General features: G+C 39.2%; 1 protein-coding gene across 1 annotated transcript in view; it reads left to right on the forward strand.

Moving 5' to 3' along the window:
* The window catches only part of ADGRV1 (adhesion G protein-coupled receptor V1), a 560737-nt gene extending 537598 nt beyond the window's left edge, over positions 1–23139 (forward strand). The window contains exons 88-90 of the mRNA XM_065942069.1: positions 9655–9846; positions 12096–12273; positions 22010–23139. Coding sequence (XP_065798141.1) covers positions 9655–9846; positions 12096–12273; positions 22010–22128 — 489 coding nt within the window. The 3' untranslated portion in view covers positions 22129–23139. The remainder of the gene's footprint in view (positions 1–9654; positions 9847–12095; positions 12274–22009) is intronic.
* The last annotated feature ends 786 nt before the right edge of the window (positions 23140–23925 follow it).

The raw sequence follows: 23925 nt of genomic DNA on the forward strand, positions 1-23925 counted from the left end.
CTTTCTATGAAAACCTTTAAAAATTACCCTCCGATTTCAAACCTCCCCTCCACTCTCTAGTTCCACCTCAGTTCTCTTATGATCACTTTCAGCCTTGTCTATCCTCATCATACCACCCGACTCAGTATGTGCTTCTGAACATGTTCTTATCTGGGAACTCCCACAGCTGGGTGTTGGTGGGGTCAGGGGTTTGTCTTGTTGTAACTTTACAGAGAAAAACAACTTTAATTTTCAGTTCCTTCTATCTTGTCAGAAGTAGTCTGGCTCCTGATAAGTAGTATCACAACTGATTAGCATGCCATGCTTTGAAACTTAACAGAAGCAGAAAGAACATTGAGAGTCTCGGCGATAAAGTCCTGTAGGACAAGGTTCAAGAGGAAAAACTGAAGGAACGGGGCCCATGCCATCTGGAGATGAAATTGCTGAGGCATAGCCAAATAACTGTGTTTTGATTCATGAGTACCCATCTCAAAAAAGACTGACCAAATGTTTCTCCTGCCCATAAGTGACGCACAGAGAAAAAGTTTCTTAAATTGCAAATAGAAACTTTAGTTGTGTAAAACAAAAGGTATCTTATCTATAGTGTGGATATTTCTGGTTAAAAAAAAAAAAACAACAGAATTATTGCTCCTAGGATTTACAAAATTTAGAGTAGACATCAGTCTAAGCTTCAGCCTTGAAAATGAAGCCATGCTACCCAGATATTTTAGTTACAGACATCTCTGAAGCCAGCAGACTAAGCTAACTGAACTTCCATTAACTCTCTTTGTTTTGAATAGTGGCCCTTAAATTAGTAAGGAATTTTAGAAGAACTTGACATAACCCATGGTGAACACTAGGTAATTACTGATCCCATCCAAATATTTTTAGAAGCGTTTGGGTGATAATTGTTCCCAAAGCATTCTAAATGTTTCAATTGCACTAAGAGTCAATAGCCATCAAAATGATTGACTTATTTTCCTTTTCTCTGTATATTTAATGCACACGTTAGATGGAAGAATCTTATTGTAAATAAGAACATTAACAAAAGCAAGTTAAATTGCGAAAAAGAGCTGTTGAAAAACTGTGAATCAAGAAAGATGAAATTCCTCGTTTTTTCACGCCTGAAGAAAATGTACAGATGCATAAATACAGTATTGGTCTTCACTTCTGCCATTGGTTCTAAACCCATTGTCTCTGCCGCTAAGTCACTTGGTGATACAAAACAGCAGTAGGTCATCAGCTCCTGTGACGCCAGAAGCAAGAACTCAACGGCAACTTCACAGGGGTGTCTGCCAAGGGGAGAGCAAAAGCAGAAGCTGTGAAGCCCTTTAAGGAGAAGTAGTCACAAGAAAAGGCAGCAGCAGTATGCAAACTCAGGCCCAGCAGAGAAGCCAGATAAGTCAGGAAGTCACCCGGAGGTTCAGCGCCAAGCCAGCCCACCCCCAGAGGAGCACAGGCCCAGAGGAGCAGAGACCAGCCATCAGTGGGTGTCCATTCTCCCGGGAGAGGGTCTTGGCACTTGTAATGTGAGAAGCACAAAGACTGGGCCAGAGCAAATTTTTATTGAGCAACTCCCAAATTACCTAACTGTAGTGAGAAAATTAGAGGGCTAGAGCCAACACCTGCCCGTCCCCACCCCAGCCTACTCTGCCACTAATGGAGATTAAAAGCCAGAATCTTAGTTAACAAATATTTCTTAAGCTCCTTCTGGGTGCCAAGGGCCTTACAGTGAACTAAAACATATATCAGTGAACTAACTGGATATAATGTCTTGCTTTCTGGGGGGTTACCATTGAATCAAAGATACTCTTTTTTTGTAATCCCAAATTTGTAGTTTTTGAGTTGAAAAAATATAGCCTAATTTTAGTGAAGATTTCATACTTCTAAGTTCTTATCCTGCATTGGTCTGTGCTCTTTCTTAGGCTCGCCAAAAGATAGGTGGTTTTGATTAGGCCCCTTGTAGGACTGCACTGCCTGTTTCTTAACTATTTTAAATAACAGAATTAACATATACCTGGAGATTTTGAAATTGCACATTTCCCTTAGGTCTCCAAAACCATTATTCCTATTATTTTAATATTGTTATGCTCCAAAGTTTTAAAAACAGGAAAAAAAAAAGCAGTATTAATAAATGGTCCTGTGTCTATGTACCCTTTATGTAGACTTGATCACTACTAATATATTGACAAATTTTCTTAGACTATTTTTAATCATTATTTTTGGAAAAATGATAAAGATTTATTATAGGAACATAAATAATAAAAATATAAAGATTAAAAACTTTTAAAGTCACTTCAAATTTCATCCATAAGTAATCTTCATAAATAATAAGTGACTATTATGATGCCCAGGAATTTTCCAAGTTTATTAGCGCAAACCACAGATCCAAATTGCCTCGAGAATCCCAAGCAAGGAAAAGTATCCCTAGGCATATCACAGTCAAACTCTTGAGAATCTAAATAGCAGATCGTGAGGGCAGCTTGGGGAAGTGAAGGGAACATTGTATTCAAGAAAATCGTTATAGAAGTTAATACTATTCTCACCAGAAACTGGAAACCAGAAGACAATGGAATGACCTCTTTAAAGTCCTGTAACAAACAAAACACACAAAACTGTTAACCTACAAATCTATATCCAGTGACAATATCCCTCTAATAGGAAGGTACAATGAAAACACTTTCAGGCAAAAGCTGAAGGAATTTATTTCCAAAAAATCTGAGCGTCAAGAAATGCTAAAAAGAAGTTATACAGATTGAAGGGAAAGGGAAATGATAGGAGAGAAATCTAATTCTATGAAAATTAATAGAGAACACTGGAAAGAGCAAGTAAGTCATTACGTATAAAGGTTTAGTTAACAAATCATTCCTACTTTATGTTTATCTATGTCATTTTGTCGCAAAGACTGTTGACTATTTTAAAGTAAATATCACATTTAAAATAAAATAATGATGCTCATGTCTGAACATCATTTCAGATATCTTTCTAGACATACTAAATATGATTATATGCCTACTTTTAAATGCTTTAAATATGTGGCCATATTATAGTTTCTATAATATACAAAATTTAATTTCAATTTATTTGAATTTGTCTTGAGAAAAGCTAAAATGGAATAGTTGTTAAATATTAAAAAATGCTTCTATACCACAAAATATATTCTAATCATCACAAGAGATAAAAGGTCTCTCTTAAGTCAAGAAATTATAAATACAGTAAAGGATTGGAATCACTGTTTTTTTTATAACCTAGGTATTTCAATTTTATAGTATCAACTGACTACATACTGTAAAAGATGATATAGTCATCAATACTCAGGTCTCCTCCCATTTCACTCTTCCCAACATTAGGCGTGTGTATATATACACACATAACCACACACACACACATATAGGGTTTATATATATGTATATATATGGGGTTAATATTATATGTTTTACATTGTCTAGGCTTAACATTTACATTTGAATCTATAAATATAATTCTCATAGTTTTAAGATTATTCCAGTATCTAAATGCATAGATGGTAGTACCTTTTACATGATCCTTTTGCCATCATCATTACTGAATTCTGTTTTTTCATTTGTATGTACAGTTCCTCTCTTTATTAGTTATATTTTATTATCATGTTTTTAGGTTTTTAAGTTTTTTACCCAAGAAAATTTATGAATGCTGCATTTCTAGCATTGTCTTTATATTTGATAATTTCAAATACTATATTGGCTGAATATAATATTCTCAAATATTATATTCTGAATATAATATTCTTTCTCCCACAGAACTAAATAAATATTGCTTCATTATCTTTTAACACTAAAAGTTGATGTAAAGAAGTCTGAAGGCAGCTTAAAATTTGTTTTCTGGTGGAATCGCTCAAAGTTTAACACCTAGTAAGGCTATGATGTGGTATCAAGGAATCTATGTCAAAATTTCCCTGGTACATGATATTATAGTTAATACTTTCAATCTGTGGATTAAGGTTTTGGTTTTTTCCCAGGAACCTTTTCTTGTGTTAATATTATATGCTTTCATTCATCTTCAGTTACATTCATTGAGTTCCCTGTTTCACGGATCATAATTACCAATTCTTGAGTATTTTTCTTACTGATTAGCTTCTTTTATTCCTTTAATCGGTCTTTTTTTCATCTTAATCCACTGGAATTTTATATTAGCCAAACCTCTTCCTTTATTTTCAAATTCCCTGAGTCATGATATGCCTCATCCATAATCAGTTCCAGCTACTGAAAGCTCAGTTGTTCATCAGCTCTCATGACATCCATGAGATCTGTCGTAAGACCAATCTTTCATTGCTTATAGGTGTCCAGCTTTTTATTCCTCAAATATTTAAGTGCTGTATATAAAATTTATATTTATAAAATGTATAAAATATAAATATAAATTTATATGTATATAAATTTATATAAATTGTATAAAATACATGTTTTATAAAATTTTATAAAACATGTATTTTATAAAATTTATATTTTAATATAAAATATTTATTTTATAAACTTTACATTTTAATATAAATATGTATTTTATAGTCTAAAATTAATATAAATAATAATTTAATACTGCAGGAGGAGTCTTTACTATCTGAGCCACCAGAAAAGGCCTGTTTTTTAATATGTAGACTGATTCAGCTCTTTGTGTTTTAATGGCTTGCTAGGTACTGTCACTGGTATATTTTCATCATATATAATAGCTTTTTGCCAGAAACTAAAATATATATTAGAAATAGAGGCCACACGGAACCAGTATGTCAGGATGCGGGACACTTTGAGGTCAGGCTTGCGGAGACCTCTTGCTGTGCAGGCGTGTCCACGCTCACGGGTGGAGGACGTAGCATGGAGTTTGTCACACTCACTCCAACTGGCTGTGCGTGCAGGCCAGCATTCAGAACGCAGACAAGATAATGAACTTATGTGTCACATTGTTTCGAGACAAATAAAATTAAAGGTATGAGCTTAGGCAGCTGTTAAGTGGGTTGGTTCATTTAAAGTATTTGATTTTCTTGTTTTTATTGGAATATAATTGCTTTACAATGTTGTGTTAGTTTCTGCTGTCTAACCTCGTGAATCAGACATGATATATATATATATGCCCTCCCTTTTGATCCTCCCTCCCACCCTCCTATTCCACCCCTCTAGGTCATCACAGAGAACACACCCGAGCGCCCTATGCTATACACAGCGGCTTCTCGCTATCTATTCATATTTTACTCATTGTAGTATGTATATGTCAACGCTGTTCTCTCAATTCATCCCACCCTCTCCTTCCCCAACACGCTGTGTCCGAAAGCCTGTTTCCTATGTCTGCACCTCCATTCCTGCCCTGCACACAGGCTCCTCAGTACCACTTTTCTAGATTCCATGTGTATGTGTCAGTATACAACATTTGTTTTTCTCTTTCCTGCTTACTTCACTCTGTATGACAGGCTCTAGTTTCATCCTCATCACTTCAGCTGACTCAATTCCGTTCCTTTTTATGGCTGAGTAATATTCCATTGCATATATGTACCACATCGTCTTTATCCATTCATCGGGCAACAGACATCTAGGTTGCCTTCATGTCCAGGCTGTTGTAAATAGTGCTACGGTGAAGACTGGGATACATGTGTCTGTTTTGAGTTAAGGTGTTCTCAGGGTACCGCCCAGTAGTGGTTTGCTGGGTCATATGGCAGTTCTATGTTTAGCTTTTTAAGCAGCCTCCGTACTGGTCTCTACAGTTTACATTCTCACCAACAGTGTAAGAGGGTTCCCTTTTCTCCACACCCTCTCCAGCGTTTATTGTTTGTAGATTTTTTGATGATGCCATTGTGGCGGGTGTTACGTGGTACCTCATTGTAGGTTTGATTTGCATTTCTCCAGTAATGAGCAATATTGAGATCTTTTCACATGCCTCTTGGCCATCTAACCACTTTTCCTGTAACCTGAAGAAATTATGGGATGAGAAAGGCAGAGACAAAAAGGACTGCTGACTAAGACAGTGTGCCTTTAGTTGTGCCTTTATACCTGGTGTGAGCCTCCTGAGATCTTTGTCTTCCCCCATTTATTTATTTTTGGTGGTGCTGGGCCTTTGTTGCTGTGAGGGCTTTTCTCTAGTTGTGGTACCCGGGCTTCCCGTTGCAGTGGCTTCCCTTTTTGTGGAGCACGGGCTCTAGTGCACGCCGGCTTCAGTAGCTGTGTCTCCTGGGCTCTGAACCACAGTCTCAGTAGTTGTGGCACATAGACTTAGATGCTCCGCAACATGTGGGATCCACCTGGATCAGGGATCGAACCCATGTCTCCTGCCTTTTCTTTACCACTGAGCCACCAGGGAAGCCCTCCTCTGTGATCTTTTTACAAGCCTTAAAAAGCTTCCCTGTTCTTAGCTGAGGGCTGCATCTTAGTCCTCAGAGGGGACACCTAGATGAGGTCTCTGAACCAGTAGGAAACCCTGAGACTTCACTTCCTTCCGAGACAAGCAGCTAGGTCAGCTTCCTGATTCACCACTTCTCCTCTGCCACTGCTTCTTGGGTGAATTTGTTAAATGGCAATGTTGATTCTTTCCCATCTCATGTGAAACCAACATAAATTACTGAGATAAGCAGCCAAAATTTCCTGTACTTATTTGCTCCCTGATGATGTTAAGAGTATTTTATTAACTCCTTTAGAGCAGGAGTCTCTAACCTTCAGGATCTAATGCCTAATGATCAAAGGTGAAGCTGATGTAGTAATAATAAGAATGAATGCACAATAAATGCAATTCACTTGAATCATCCCCAAACCATTCCCCTGACCCCCGTCTGTGGAAAAATTGTCTTCCACAAAACTGGTCTCTGGTGCCAGAAAGGTTGGGGACTGCTGCTTCAGATCATTAAGATCTCCTTTGTGTCTCACTGAGCACTTGCTAATAAGTTTAAATTCCCGCATCAAAATAAATTCAGAGTGGGTCAATCCAGATATAATCCAACTAAAGATTTTTGAAAGCATTTTTTCATCATTGTCGTAGGAAATCCAGTAAAATAATCAAAATAGCAATACACAGAAAGAATCTCCTTCTCTGTAAGCTTTCACTAAATAAAGACTAGGAAGGACAGATGATTTATTATATATATCCTGCTTCAGAAACAGTTAACCTATTATTTGGTAGGATATTGTCTTTGTTAGCAACTTGGAGTAGGAGCCAAATGTTCTATCCTTGCATCTCATTGCCTGGCAGTGCACATAGGGGTAGTCAACACATTGGATTGAGTAACTGAGATTCTAGATGCTCTCATAAAATTCTTTTATAGCACACCATACAGCGCAGGGGTGAGGAATCTGCCTGCCAATGCAGGAAATGCGGGAGACGCAGGTTCAATCCCTGGATTGGGAAGATCCCCTGGAGTAGGAAATGGCAACCCACTCCAGTACTCTTGCCTGGAGAATTCTATGGCAGAGGAGCCTGGCAGGCTGCAGTCCATGGGGTCACAAAGAGTCAGACATGACTGAGCGGCTGAGCTCACGAGTGCGCGCGCACACACACGCATTCAAAGGAGAACCTGAGATTTAACATACAGCTTTTGAAATAGGGACTTGTTTTTACTCTGAGGTCAGAAACCCTCCACAGCTGAGTACTTTGGATAATGAAAGTCCTTTTTCTATATTTGCCCAGCCTGGAGTGGACACAGGCAATTGTCATACAATCTGCATTTAAACATTATTTTCTTTCCATTTTAACAGTGTTTATATTTCCTGATACACATCTAAAAGTTTCAGAGTATTTACTGTGTATGTAAATATGCTTTTAAGAAAAAAAAAACCACAGCGTATGCAGTTTTCACATGCAAGTTATTTTCAGATAGTTCCTCCTCTGAAGCACAAAAGGCTTGATATAAAAACAAACAAGAGAGAATGTGCTGTTTTAACAAATGGGTCCTTGGAGATGAATTTTTAGGACATTTTTTTTCCAATGTAGCTTTTACCCCATCACTTAGTCACACTTAGAGAAATCCTGAAATAAATCAGTGACATTCTCACAGTTTTCAAGGCTGACAGTTTAATTTTTTTCCTGTTTTGTCTATTCCTGTGGCCAATATAGTTAAGTCATATCCATGTAAAAAATTACTTGTACAAGAAAAATGTTGGACGTGTGTGTTTTCAGGAAGATTTGTTTCTGCTAATGTGCATGACATCATTTGCACGTGAAGCTAATTTGCTTACCCTACATAATTTAGAATATTAATGTTGTTTCCAAAAAAACAAAACAAGCCCAATTCAAAAGGAAATTAATGTTTCAGTTACTAATTTTGTATTATGGTTAAGAGTAATTGCATTTTAAAATATTTCAGCAGATAAACCACTGATTTCAAAACAGAGTTGTTAATTATATAGACTGGATGCCAACTCAGGATGGGGTTATTTCAGTACAAAGAGGAGAAAATCCTAATTTATAACAATATTCTAGAAAGGGTAACAGAGATCAAATGCTAGTATTCCTACCTTTCAGACTGTCCTCTAATTTCATTTTCCATTAAAAGTTAGTTGTAATTCTTGTGCTTTGAGGATTTTCTAATAGACTTTTTACTATTTATTCCAGCAGGTACAAGTCTTAAGTCCACAATATTGTTTGCCTTCCTCCTTCTACACTGCCAGAAATATTAAGGGCCATGGGAGAATGCAGACCTCAAAACTGACCATACTTACCTGTGTTTTATAAAGTTTTGACATTAACTCCTTTTTTTTTTTCTTTAACAGGCTATGTGTCTTACTTTCATTTTGTGGATTAATATAAGAATTTTAGTAACTAAGGAGATTCTTATTTGCTTCCAAAACTTAAACATCAGTATTAATAGACACAAAAGGCACAATTTAACATATTTTATTGGCTGAGCGTAAAGGTCAAAATTACCAAGCTTTATAGAAGCACTATTAGAAGTATACAGTAGACCCCTTGTAGAAATCATGAAGGAAAGCCAGTGTAGGCAATGTCTGAAACACAATTGCAAAATGTGAGTTGCTCCCTGTGACCGAAGCAGAGCAGTTGTCCGAGTTTGACTAGATTGCAAGAGAATTTAAAGGGCCAGCAGATGTTTAAGAAGGCATAAGATAGCTTTGTCATCCTCATGTGATGTTCGCTGAGAAGCATGCTAAGTATTAAGCAATCCATACTGAATCCCTACGCAGTGATTTTATTTCCAACTGAGATAAGTAGGTGAGATAGATGAACAAAAGCAGAAGGCTTAATTAGTCCTGCCTTTGCCTCAGTTTTTAAGGTGGCTAGAGCATTACTCACCATTTTGCTGAGAAAAAAATTAAAAAAGAGAGTGCAATAGGTGCGGGAAAAAAAAAAACAGTAATTTTTTCAAAGGCAAGAGATTGTCCTGTAAAACAAAATGTACACAGTGAATCTGACAGACACATTTCTCTGCAGGTCTGTATTCACATATTAGTAGAGCTAGATTTCAGAGTTCTGATTTTTTAACTAAGAAAAAATTGTCTAGTTAGCAGTTTTCTCAAATGACATTGAAGAACCTTTGTGCCATTCAGAAATTTGCAGTGGCCTCCTGCTTCAAACACGTTCTGTCATTCCCGGCTTTGGGGAGAATTTGGAGAACACTTGTAGAAAGGCAGCTATGCTTGCAATCATGTTTATTCTTTAGCTACGGTAGCAGGCTCCCCTTTAACATGCTAGTATTCTCTTCTTTTGCAGGGACTTTACGTTTTTGTGGTTTATTTCATTCTACACAACCAGACGTGCTGCCCTATGAAGGCCAGCTACACAGTGGAAATGAATGGGCACCCAGGACCTAGCACCGCCTTCTTCACCCCCGGGAGTGGAATGCCTGCTGCTGGGGGCGAGATCAGCAAGTCCACCCAGAATCTTATCAGTGCTATGGAGGAGGTGCCTCCCCTTGCCCTTTCTCCTTCTCCTTCTGTCTGTCTGTCTCTCTCAGACACGACCTTTCCATGTTATAGAGTACAAGTTAAATGGCGCCACGTGACTTTCAGGTCCTTTTCCTGCTGATCTTCTCTGATCTCTGATATTTGCTGTGCTTACTGTGGTATCATGTCTGGTATCTAATTCTTTTTCCTCTGTGCTTTGTGAGCCCTACTCACCAGTGGTTTGTACTGGAGTCAGCACATAATTTGTCATTTCTTTCTTCAAAAGCTTCCTAATCTGACCTTTGCGCGTAGTCACTCAGTTGTGTCTGACTCTTTACGACCCCGTGGACTGCAGCCCGCCGGGCTCCTCTGTCCTTGCAGTGACTAAATCTGCTTCAGAATTGGTGTTTTAAATACTGTTCCTTCCTGAAAATATTTTCACGGCTCTCTTCCTTTCTTTGCCCATCCCAATTCACCATTCAAATCCCAGCAGACAGACAAACCTCCCCCTGTTTTCTGACCACATCATTTTGGGTTGCTGTGTCCAAATCACATTGCACCAACCCATCAGTAGTGTCAGCCACAGCACTGGCAGCGCTGCTCGTATTCTAAAACATACCTGAAGTCATTTGTCCAGGAAGACATGGTCAGGAGGGTCACCCTGACCATTTCTGCAGTGCCTAAGATGTGCCTGCCTACCATTCCTTACAGAGCTTTTATCAGTGTCTCTATATTAAAGAGCCAAGGGAAACAGTATTTGTGTTTGTGTCCTGAAAAAAAGCAAGAAATCAAAGTGCATGTATCTGAAAAGAAAACAGATAATAGATAGGTCAGTAGATAAATAGATAATCTGCCTGTTCAATGATATGTTTTGTTGTCTTCCATGTTAATTTTGGAAGTAATTTTATTCATGTTAGGTGAAAATTAAGGTAACTGATCACAGATAAAGTATCATATTTAAAGACTGGGGTATATGTTTAGTACCCTTAGGTGTTTAGTACCATTTCTATATCCCAAAAGTTCTTAAAACTGAATTATTTTCACATCACAGCTGATGACAATAGAAACAAACATTGCCAGGATCAGCAGTGCAGGAGTAAATCTTTAAAAAGAATTTTTTTGTCTCTTTGATTGGTTACCCAGTTTAGATCTGTCTAGATCTGAACTATACATTAGCTATTAGCCATGTATGACTGCTTAAACTTTAACTAGCCAAATTTAAGTAACAGTAAAAATTCAATTCATCCATCACCTTGGCCGCATCCAAGTGCTCAGTAGCCATCGTAATGGAGAGCAAAGATATAAAACATTTGTAGCCTCTCAGGGCTCCACCAAGCCATACTGAACCATCACTCTACTGAACAGTGCTAGTCCAGATGTTCTGCTGCTTCAGGAAATTTTTTAAGGTTTCCTCTTCGCTCAGATTGACTTATCCCTCCCTCAGATCACTTTCCTCAGTTGTGAGGCATGCTGTAGTCCCTCGGAGAACCTTGTATTGGGAGGCAGCAGCTGTGACGGTTCAGTTCCTGGCCTGGGCCGCTACTTGAATGTGCACTGCGGCTGTAGCACAAAGCCATACCCTGAAATGCGCCCTGCATTCCTCAGAAGCTTGGAACTGGCCTCGCTCCAGCTGTCAGCGAGGGCCTGGCTGAGGCATTCTGAAAAGCCACGCAGAGAAGGGAAAGCATAGGAAAGGAAGGATTAAGGGATTTTTTTTTTTTTTTTAAGCAGTAACCAAAAAGGAAGCAAATATGTTTACTCACTTCAAGATAGAACTATCTTTTTCATCATTTAAATTTTAAAAAGGAGGACTTCAGAATTCTATCAAAGAGCTTTTCTTTTCAATTCAGTATATCTTCGTAGATAGCTACTCTATTTAAAATTCTATGTTTTATCTTAAAGATTAGCAGAGTTCTTTTCCAGTTCTTATACTTTTAACAGCTTTTTTTTTGGCACATATTCTGTGAAAAACAATTAATGTATGCATTGGGTTAAAAAATACTTCTCTTTTTCCACACATGACAGCATAGAAATCTATAAGTAATCCTCATAGAGGAATTGTTTAGTGTCACCACCTTAGATTGGCTCATGAAAAGACACACTTTTCTGAGGAACAGAGGTAAAATTAAAGGTCTTATGTCTATAAACAGTTCAGCTGCCCTTTCACTTGGTTTTTGTAATGAGATCTAGAGATAAATAGCTCATATAGATTTCAGGGTAAATATATATGTACTCATATTATGGTTTCCTTTTCTTCCAACCCCAAAGGTGCCGCCTGACTGGGAGAGAGCATCCTTCCAGCAAGCCAGTCAGCCCAGCCCGGACTTAAAGCCAAGCCCGCAAAATGGCGCCACATTCCCTTCCTCTGGAGGATATGGCCAGGGGTCACTAATAGCCGACGAGGAGTCCCAGGAGTTTGATGACTTGATATTTGCATTAAAAACTGGTATGTGAACCCACGAAGCCCATTAGAAGGACGCACTCTTGCTATGCTATGATTTATATCTCCTCCCCATGAAGTTTCAGAAGTACAGTGTCACCCTGAGCGCATTCCGATTCCCATGACCCATTCCTAATCCCAGCCGAATTCTAGGATATTCTGTTCTTGGCACCAAATATGAGACAAACTAAAAATAATTGACAATTTGCTTCTAAGAAAAAGGCATCTTTTAACTCGATGTAAATATCTGTGCACTGGAATCTTGCTAGATAGAACACCGATTGAGATAAATTCAGCGCTGTAAGAATCTGGTGGCAACCTCCCTGAGAGAGTTTTGCTTCTGACCTGCCAAAGAGAATTTCCTCTGGAGTAGCTTTGAGGCAGAAACTTGTAAAAGCAACATAATGTGTCTCTTGTACAGTTCTACAGTTTTTAAAGTGCCATCATATGTAGTATTTTGTTGAATCTTCCTATATATTCAGCTTCACCAGTCCGTGACCCCCATGGAGAGTTGTTTTCCAATCAAATATGCAACTTCTTTCTTTTCCGTTTTTTTCTCAGAAAAATGTTGATCTGTCACTGCTACCAAAAGTTCAGTGAACTTTTACATTTCCAGATGTACAAACATGCAAGAAGATATGCCTGTGCTCAGATGAACTTATTGAAACAGTTATTTGAAAGTACATTCTATTATATATATTCTTGAGTTCAGATCAGTGCTTGGCAGTTGGTAAACCTTTTGTAGATGTTGTTGGAGAATGAATGAATGAGAGAGAGAAAAAAAGAAAGAGAAGGAAGGAGGGAGGAAGGAAGAAAAGAAAGAAAAGTGAAATTTAAGAGTTTGCTTGACGGAATAGACATTCACACAAACATTAAGAAGAGTAAGATAAGTTGTGGAAAGAGTTATTATTAATTATTGAGGATTCAAGGAAAATTTTTTAAAAATCTGATCCATTGTGTCATGAGGAATAGTAGGGTTTACGTAAGTAAAGCATAGAGAAAAGGCATTACAGGCTGAGGGAATAGAGTTAGCCAAAGCCCGGGGCTGCAGCTGCATGGCCTGCAGGGGATGGGGAGTGGAGTGAGTGAAGTCAGGCAGCAGGAGAAACGCCTGGAAAGTAGCTTACCTGCTTTGTTGATAAATCACTATAGTTCCTCAGCTGGCTTTCAGCTGGCACCCTGTTTGGGATATTCACAGACATGCTCAGTGAAAAGGGCCCCCGGACCAGAAACCTGGGAAACTGCAGAGTTTCAGTATTCAGTTGAGCATTTTAGCAGATCTAAAAAGTCCTAAAGAAACTCACTTCATTCACCTGTGGCTTCCAGAACATGTTTAGCGACAGTTTCATTTGGGGAGACAGAACACTTACTGACACTCTGCATGATGGAAAATACTCTTCAGATGCCATGCTAAGGGGTGGGGTTTTTATAGAACTCAGTAAGCCATGGAGGTTTTTGAGGAGAAAAACAACATGTTCCCACTGGTTTTGAGGCAAAATAACTCTTAGGGAAGTCTGAAGAATAAATTTAGAAGCAAAATCAGAAAAGCTGAGAAGTAATTCACATAGCCCCAAGAAACATGGTTTAAACCTCAAATCTGGGAAGTGGCAAGAAAAAGAACAAGAGGAATGCGGAGAGAAAACTGAGAAGACAGTCAGCAAAGACTCAGGCTTCTCCCCTAGGTGACTGGGGAATCATACATAGAGCATTCGCTTGTTTATTTGCTCTCAAGTGGACACTGGGGAGTTCAGACTTGGATCATTTGATCATTCAGCCTGGTGGCTCTTAAATATTCAAGTTGGGATCCTTGGTGAGAGATCAAGGTTGGAGGTAATGATCTTGAATGGCATCGTGCAGAGTTACATGTGAAACTATGGGGAGAAATGAGTTTACTCTGGAAGAGTAGAAGCTAAGAGATGAGATGGAAAGAGGTGAGGAAGGAAACGGAGAGGAAATAAAGGAAGACATGAGAAAGGAAAGGAAACAAGAAGAACATCCAAGATAATATTTATGCTTAAGAATGAATAGAAGAGGGTCCTACAAAGGATGCTGTAGCAAGGTCAGCACGAGAACTAAAGAGAAGAGAATTCCATAAAGGAGGAAGGGGCAACTGTGTAAAATGCTCATCCAAGTTAGGACTGAAAGGGGGCTTTCGGGTTACAAATAATTCTCAGGGTAGATCATGTTCCCGGCATTGCAATGCAGACAGTTGCTGTTATGACACTGGAAGCATAAAATGAATTCCTACAACATAATTAAATTAGATCTGGGTCCTATATATATAACAAGTATTAAATGCATTCCGTTGAGGAATGCATGGAATGACTTGCTTACTTATAGACTGAGTTTAGCATTCCTTAGAGTTCACTAAACTCTTTTAGGAAGTAAATGCTTAAAAAGACCAAAATAGCAGTCTCTCACACTGGCTCCCTCTGTTTTTAGAAAAGGTACTATAATAATCAAGTACCACCCCATAGATGCTTTCCATCATAGAATATGGTCAAATCAAAGGAGCAGTCCACCTGCCATTCTATCCACAGTGGAATTCACAGTTGACACATAGGCCAGATTTGGCTTAACCGGGAGTTTTATTTGAACCTCATTGCACTTTTAACATTTTTTGGAGCCAAAATTTTTAAATGTAAAGATATCCCATAAAAATCCAGAATTTCTTCATTAAAAAAAAAATCTACCAATAAAGTGCTTAAAATCTAACACAGCATCGCTCGATTGGAGCTGAGTAACGACTGCCCTTCTAGTAGGACGTGAGCTCCTCAGTTTGTCCAGCACCCACCAGCCCTGTGTCACTGATTCACGCGAGCCTCCCTTGCAACAGTGATGCTTGAGTTCGTAAACCTTGACCTATCTCAGATCCGTCTTAACTGTGGGCCACTCAAAGTCAAGTACTGGGAACAATGGATCTTCCAAGTCTTTCTCATTGGAACCCCTAAACAACTTTGAAAAACTGCATTACTGTTTGCATATATCTAAATAAGCATCTAAAGGTATCATCATGAGTTTAAATAGTATCAAACAATGTCATTTCTATTGTATTATAAATTTTAGGGTTTAAGGGTTTAAGTACCAGAGCAATTTGGTGCCCACTGTTATTCATTTTATTTCAAATATATACAAGCAAATTTTTCTTTTAGAGTTGGAGATTTTACACCATTCTCTTTTCTCTTTTAACTTGTATTGCCATTCTACTCACAACACAGAATTTTATCCTAATTTAATATATTTTATGTTTGAAATTCATTTGATTGGTACAAAAATACAAGCCCTAGCCCCCAAACCAGTCATGGATTTGTTTTTCCATTTAAATTTTAACCATATTGAATTTATTTTTTAAAAAAGAACACAAAGAAAAAGAAAACATAATTGACCATTTTCATTTTTAAAGTAAATTATTTGTCCCTGTATGAGAAATTCACATTTCACTCTAAAAAGAGAACATAGCATCTTTTAATTAGCTGTTCTCGAAATACATCAGCCTCGAGACTTTCCTGGCAGGCTAATGGATAAGATGCCAAGTTTCCACTGTAGTGGGTACAGGTTTGATCCCTGCTTGGGGAACTAAGATCCCAGCGTGCCACACTGCACAACCAAAATAAAGAAGAAAAAAGAAATCCATCAGGTTCTTCACAGGCAAATGAGACACTCAGTTCTCGACTAGTGGTGTCTTATTATTAATAGAACTTTCCAGTGTATCCTCATTGTCTCCAGCCAGGACTTTTGGAGAAAGAGAACAACCACCCTGGAGCAGCCTCCGTTTTAGGGAAGAGGAGAAGGTGCTGAGCTCACGAGAACAGACTCCGCCTACGCAGAGCACGAGTCCAGAATGGAGGGGCTTGTACTCTGTTTACATCCCTAATGAGAAGTGTTTTGATTACTGTCATCTTTATGTCAGCCAAAGCTGGCGAGATTCTAGAAAATGTCAAGCTGGGAGCGTATTGGGCTTTGAAACAGGGTGTTTCTTCACTGGGGTTTCTCCCAGAGGGACGAATCTGATTCCCCATCTTCCTTAGTCCATTAGCTTCCTTCTTTTACCTCAGACCAATGACACTAATGTCTTGGTAGACGTTTCCTTACTGGAAACCTTTAAACGATTTCTTTTTCAGTCAGAAGAAGATAAATACCAAGTCCTTGAACACAAATGAAAACATTCAGAATCAAGGTCCAAATTCATGAATTCCTCAAAGAACCCATTAATAAATTTCTCTTTCAGAGGCATCACATAAAACTACAATGACTTATTTAACTCCGAGAACTTAGGCACTCCAGTGTACTAAACAAAGTTAGATGGAGATCAAAGTGGAAAAATAGAATTTGAAAAGATTTTGAATTCTTTGCCTCAGAAGCAGATTGAAGGAATATGACCTTTGTATCATTGCCACATTTCAAAAGGCCATAGAAAATAAGAATGGGCATTGAGTTCAGAGATGTTTGTGTTGTAATCCTAGTTCTTCAGTCTTCTGTTTCTATAACTTTCAATAAGGAACTCAACCTTTCGGTTTCCTCATTTATCACATAAGAATTCTCATTGTTAGTTTTCATGAAGTTTAGAGATTGTCTATGTGAAGAATCTACTGTAGTGTCTGGCAGAATTTAAATTCCTTATGTGGTATAAATTATCTGTTGTTACGGTTAAAAACAGTTTTAAATGTTTATAATGTGTTCTGTAACACCTGAGTGTTCGCTGCAGCATAACTCTTGAAAATAGTGAGGTAGGTTGGTGCCTGAATATCTGCCAAGTAGTTTGAAATGTATCTTATAAACAGATGTGTGAACACTTGAATCCTGGGGGACAAAGAAGTCACACAGTTAGAGCTGTCCCCATAAGAGACCATTAGTTCAGTTCAGTCGCTCAGTCATGTCCAACTCTTTGCGACCCCATGAACCGCAGCATGCCAGGTCTCCCTGTCCATCACCAACTCCCGGAGTCTACCCAAACCCATGTCCATTGAGTCGGTGATGCCATCCAACCACATCCTCTGTCGTCCCCTTCTCCTCCTGCCCTCAATCTTTCCCCGCATTAGGGTCTTTTCCAATGAGTCAGCTCTTTGCATCAGGTGGCCAAAGTATTGGAGTTTCAGCTTCAGCATCAGTCCTTCCAATGAACACCCAGGACTGATCTCCTTTAGGATGGACTGGTTGGATCTCCTTGCACTCCAAGGGACCCTCAAGAGTCTTCTCCAACACCACAGTTCAAAAGCATCAGTTCTTCAGTGCTCAGCCCTCTTCACTGTCCAACTCTCACATCCATACATGACCACTGGAAAAACCATAGCCTTAACCAGATGGACCTTTGTTGACAAAGTAATGTCTCTGCTTTTTAATATAAGAGACCATAGGATGTATTAAAAGACAACACCCTACATTTGGTGTCAGAAGTCCAGTTGGAGGGACTTCCCTGCTGGTCCCGTGACTAAGACTCTGTACTTCTAATGCAGGGAGCCCACATTCAATCCCTGGTCAGGGGACTAGATCCCACATACTGCAACAAAGATTGAGAATCTCACGTGACACAACTTAGATCCAGCATAGCCAAATAAATAAATGTGTTTTTTTTTAAAAAATAAGGAATTCCCTGGCAGTCCAGTGGTCAGGGGCTTTCACTGCCATGGACCTGGATTCAGTCCCTGGTCAGAGAATTAAGATCCCACAAGCAGCATGGCATGGCCAAAAACAAAGTAAAATTGAAAAACAGAAGTCCAGTTGTATATCTTCATTCTGTAATTTCCCTGTATGTGACGGGGGCCACTCAGTGACACCTCTGATCCCCACTCAATCTCTGTGTCTATGAACAGGACTAGTCATGCTTTCTAACTAAAGTATGTTGAAATGTCGAGGAGAGACTCTAGATAAATGTGAATTGTTACTTGTAGTTCCTTTGACATTGCCTGTTCAGTCTACCAAGAGGAAGAGTTACTATCATCACACGTACTGGATTTTTCATAAATTTTTAGCTTAAAATTTAAGCACGAAAATACTTTTCAGAATATCAGGATCCCTATTGCCAAATACCTTCCTAGACCACTGAATGAATTACGAAGAGACAAGAAACCTGGGCTGTGTTCCCAGTTCTGCCATGTTGTACTTGTGTGGAGAATGTGTTCTGTCTTGAGCCTCGGCGAGGGATTAGGATTTGGGTATTGTGCATTTATGTCAACTGGGAGGAAACTGAAAAGGAGGACGAGGTGGGTCACACAGATGCGGTGACTCAGGGGAGGCCGCATGGAGAGCTTGCTGACATCGTCCGGGGCTCCGCGCTACTGGGCACGCCGGCGACACCGGTCGCTTGCACAGCTGCACCCACGTTCAGCCTCTCAGCCCCGTGTACCCCGACCCTCACAGTCTGCTCAACAGGCTCTCAGTTCACGAATTTCTTTCTAGCATGCTTTGTCGCCATGCTGGGCAGATGCTTATATGTTCCTAGTGTCATTTAGAAGGGCTTCCCAGGTTACTCGATGGTAAAGAATCCACCTGCAGTGGGGAGACATGGGTTTGATGCCTGGGCCGGGAAGATCACCTGGGGGAGGAAATGGCAACTCACTCCAGTGTTCTTGCCGAAAAAATCCAACAGACAGAGGAGCGTGGTGAACTGCAGTCCATGGGGTCATGCAGTTTGCCATCCAGCAAAGAGCCGGATATGACCGAGTGCTCACAATGGCATTTAGAGCAGGCCACCTTTGAAATCAGAGGGAGTTTCTCGACTGCTCATTAAGCCCCACTTTTCCCTGGTACTAATGCTGAGGTCCTTTCTGTTTCTCTGGAGTTGAGCCCATGTTGGGCAACTGAACCCTTGAGTTACTCAGATCAAGCTGGTCTAGGCCTCAAGGCCTCAGTCACCACTTTATAAAATGCCAGGGTGTCCCTGATCCACTGGGAGGTTCTTCTGGTATAAGTTGGGCAGTTCCTCTGCTTCCCTGGCAGAGCAACATGGGCCCTTTGTCCTTCAAAGACAGTCTGGCAAACTCAAATGTTACTTAAAACGTAGGGGCAGTCAAACCCCATAAGGGATTCAAGACTGATAACAACAGCAGCAAACCAAAAGGCACTGCCTACTCCATGTATTTATTGCTGTTGTTGTTTTATGCAGTCCAGAAATACAGGCCCAATGCTGCCTCGTCTTCTGTTTTTCAAAGAGAAATCCCATATCTGATTTTTTGTTGTTGTCAACAATATTCATTTTTCAATTATGGCAACTGACTAAATTTTTAAAAACACATTATCATTGGTAATACTGTAGTTCTTAACTTGAGGAAGGACTTCATGGGTGTTTGTCACATGTTTTGCGTCATGACTTAGATGTACATTATACTGGGTTGGCCAAAAAGTTCATTCTGGTTTTCCCGTAACATCTTATGGAAAAACCCAAACAAAGTTTTTGGCCAACCCAATATAGAGCACTCCCATACAATTTATCATCCACATCAGGGCAATTTGAGATGGTAGATGGAATGTGATTAATAATTTTTTTCAGATATAAACCAGGACTTTTCTAATATTGCATCCTTCAGCTCCCTGCTTAAAGGAATAGTGAAAGAAGTATTTGTGTAAGGATGTGGAAATGGGCCTTGAAGGATGGATAGGAAGACACTCAGGCTGAAATTAACATGGCACCTACAGGGACCAGTCTACAGAACTGCTCACACTGAGAAAACTTTTCCAATGGGCAAAGACTGGAATATGTCTATTTGGTAGTCCAGCTGGGTTAGTATCTTGAAAGACAATGCAGAGAGTTCCAGGCTTGATGCAGTTTATAATAGGAACTAATGTTTGTTCTTGAGAAGGCAGTGGAATGCAGAATGGATCAGAGGGACATTCTGATGAACTGGTAATAAAATTTAAAGAGGCATTTTCAAGAACTAAGATGCAGAGCATAATTTATTGCTGTACTCAACCAACATTTACTGAATACACGCAGTGGCTGAGCACTGTCCTGTGACCTGGGGGACATAATGCAATGGAAGAACCAGACATTTTTAAAGAGAATCATGATGTTGTCATGGGTAGCACAGGAGATGCTACCTGAGTTGATATTTATAGGAAGAGTGAAAGCAACCAAGCACAAGGGTTGAGGGGCAGGGAAAGAGCCTTCTAGGCTGAAGAGCTGATTAATGACATGGTGGGGAACGGGAGTGACCAGTGGCTCTAGTGAGACATTTAGGCTAGAGAGCTAGGCCAGAGTCAGATGGATCAGCCTTGAAGCTGGGCTTAAGACAAGCCCGCCAGAGGTCAAACAGCAGGAGGAGACGCAAAAGAAAGCAGAAGAGCTTTGAAAAGAGTCCACGGGATAAGATAGGCCAGTGTGGTGTCACGGTAGCAAAGCCAGGCAGTGGGGTTTCAACAGCAGTCTTTAAAAGAGAGAGGGTGGGAATTGCAGAGACCCAAAAGAGGGAGGGTTTGGCTAGAAGGAGATCCTTAGCAGGCTCCTGCTTCCATCTCCAAATAGGTTGAGAAGAAGCTAATCCACTGTCTTCCCATAGCTACCAGCTCAGCTCTGCAAAACTGCCCTTCCTACACCTCAGATAGAAAGGGAAGTATGAGCTACCCGGGCAACTGGTTTTTCACTTTCCTTCTTGTTTGCAGTCTTGTGCCCAGCAGAGGGGGTGGGGCTGGGAGCTGTAATCTGGTGATTCAGCCAACAGCACACCCTGTGACCACATCCCTATTCTGTGTGTGTGTGTGTGTGTGTGTGTGTGTGTGTGTGTGTGTGTGTGTGTGTGTAGAGAGGGAGAGTTTGTGTGTTTACACATTACAGAAGAAAACAGCAAGGTGTTAGTCTTGCTTTGTGTCAGGTTTTCTGAATTATTCCGAGTTGTGAAAAAAGTAGTAAATAGTGGCACTTCCTCAATACAGAGATTCTGGGCGCTATCTGCAATCAGCAGCTAGCTTTGTGGGATTCCTATGCAGATCTGCTTTTGGCACTGTGTTACATAATTATTTTTATCTTGGGATCAGATCTGAGTCATTCAGAGCCAGTGTCTTCTGGAAGCTGATACGATACCACGTGTTGTCAATGCACGGTTTTCTCAGGGCCCTGCCCACACCGAGTGTCAGCTGAGGGACCTACTAGGTTCAGTAGATGTAGGGTTGGAGGATATATGTTTTCTAACAGCAAATCCTGCCCCCTCTGCCGAAAAATTCTAATTAACTTGCCTGATTTTTTTTGTACTTTAATAAACCCCCAATTAAGAAATGGTGTTCTTTTCCAGCCCAGATTGGATGCATGAGACGAGTGCTTGGGGCTGGTGCACTGGGAAGACCCAGAGGGACCCGGTAGAGAGGGAGGTGGGAGGGGGGATCGGGATGGGGAATACATGTAAATCCATGGCTGACTCATGTCAATGTATGACAAAACCCACTGCAATGTTGTAAAGTAATTAGCCTCCAACTAATAAAAATAAATGGAAAAAATAATAATAATAAAGTAAAAAAAAAAAAGAAATGGTGTTCTTTGGAGTAAGTTATGCCTGTCAACCATGTAGACACAGAAAAAAACGATTGAGAACACAAATCCATGTCTTTAGAAATTAATCTGTACTTACAGAAACTACCAAGAGGAATTTAAAATACAGTGTAATAGTCGTTAGATGTCAGTAATATGTATTCTAAGTGTGTAGATCACTTTTTACTAAGAGAGTAGAAATAGGCGTGTGTTGACTTAATGGAACTTGACCGTGAATTTGCTGGACTAATAGGTGGGGGTTTTGTGTTTATTCTTTTTTTATTGCAGGTGCTGGTCTCAGCGTCAGTGATAATGAATCCGGTCAAGGCAGCCATGACGGAGGCACCTTGACTGACTCCCAAATTGTGGAACTCAGAAGGATCCCCATTGCCGACACCCACCTTTAGCACCTCAGTAATCGTTAGAATGAGGGTACTTTCATATTTGTATTGGCTCTGTGCTAAAACGTTCTATAATAGGATTCTGTGAATTGTACTGGATGCTGAACCCAGAAGTGATTGTTGTGTTCGGAATATAAATTACTTACCTTTGTGCAACCTGAAAATTAACTGCTTACAGTGAAAGCCTGGATCGATTTCTATCAGTTAATAGGATTGATTTGTATCAGTTAATAGAATGTACATATTCCAAGGGTATTCGTTGTTTTTTTAATAATGCTAACATTGTTTAATAAAAGTAATAACAATCAATAAAAACCATAGAATCCACTTGGCATCACCCAAGCTCATTATTTATGAGAAAATATTGTGCCCAAGCAAAGAAGCAAACTCTGTCTAGACAGTGTCCATCACCCTGTTTCTCCCCACATTGATACAGATGATCCAGATTTAAGACCCCACCGTCATTCCTAAAAGCCATAAAATGTATTGTCTGCTGATTTTGCACCCAAGTATTGACGGAGTACTGTAGTTTACATAGTCTTTCATCAAAAGTATTTATTTCTGCTCATTATAAAATTAGGGAACTGAACATCTTCCAGAATGAATGTTCTGTTCCCAGTTAAAAATAACTTCACCAAGCATTTTAACACAGCTAAGAAGAGGATCATCCAAACAGTGCAGAGTTTGGGAGAAGTTATTTCTTGGTTTGGATTTTTCAGTCTTTGTCTTGGAATGAGAAATCAGAAAGTCTGTCCTAGAACAAACACTATTGTGTTCAAGATGATTTCATTGACTATAGTTCCAGAAGAATCCTTTAAGAACAGAACAAGTTTGTTATAAGAAAGACTTGTGGGCCTTTTATTTTTGAATTCTTAAGTATTTGGGAAAAAATCATTAGTCATTTTAAGAAAAAATTAAAATTGAAAAAAAAAAACCCACCTAAGGGAAACTTTGTTGTTAATAATTTCCCTTAAAGCCCTAATTAAAACACTCAAGTGTTCTATAATCACTGTGAAAAATGGCTTTATTTTTTATAAAGCCTGAGGTGGCAGTATTGATCTTGATTAATTATAAAATGCCTCTGCTTTCTTCTTCCTGTTGGTACTCCCCTACTTCCATCTCTTATTATATTGAGTTTTGATCAATCTATTGTCTTTTTAGCTGCACAGGAAACAAAAACTGAACAACAAAATCAAACAGCATAAAAAACAAAAATATCATTGACACAGTTACAGTCCTTTTTAGGACGTTTAGAAATGGTGGTAATACAATTGAAATATACATTAAATGACAAATAAATTTGTTATCTGTCTCAATCTACAGCATTGCACTGTAGTGTCTTCCAAAATAGGGTAGAAGCAATTGAGGAAATTGGTTATAAAATAAATATTTAGCATGAAAATGTTGAAATGGGTAATAACCATTTTAGAAATGTTAATAGGCTTTAATGAATTTGAGGCTTAGATGGTGATTGAAGAAATGTGAGATTTCATGGTGTGGAATCCATGAGTCATAATTACTGTAACATTTTTTGGCAGATAATTCGATTCTTATTTGTCACTTAAGGTGAAGTTAGTTTATTGTCAGCATTTTTAAAGTTCCTAAAAGGATTATAACTCCACCATGATGAATAACAAAGGCAATTATCAATATCTATTTTCATTTCTACTTGTTGTCAGAATTTGGAATAATCTGGCCAAAACCACAATCAATCAGGGACAGCTTTCTTACTTCAGCTCACTGAGTTTCTATTGTTATCCAAAATGCCATCTCACTAAAGAATCAGAGGAACCTCCTGCCACT

The sequence above is a fragment of the Muntiacus reevesi genome, chromosome 1, assembly GCF_963930625.1.
Source record: "Muntiacus reevesi chromosome 1, mMunRee1.1, whole genome shotgun sequence".
NCBI lineage: Eukaryota > Metazoa > Chordata > Mammalia > Artiodactyla > Cervidae > Muntiacus > Muntiacus reevesi.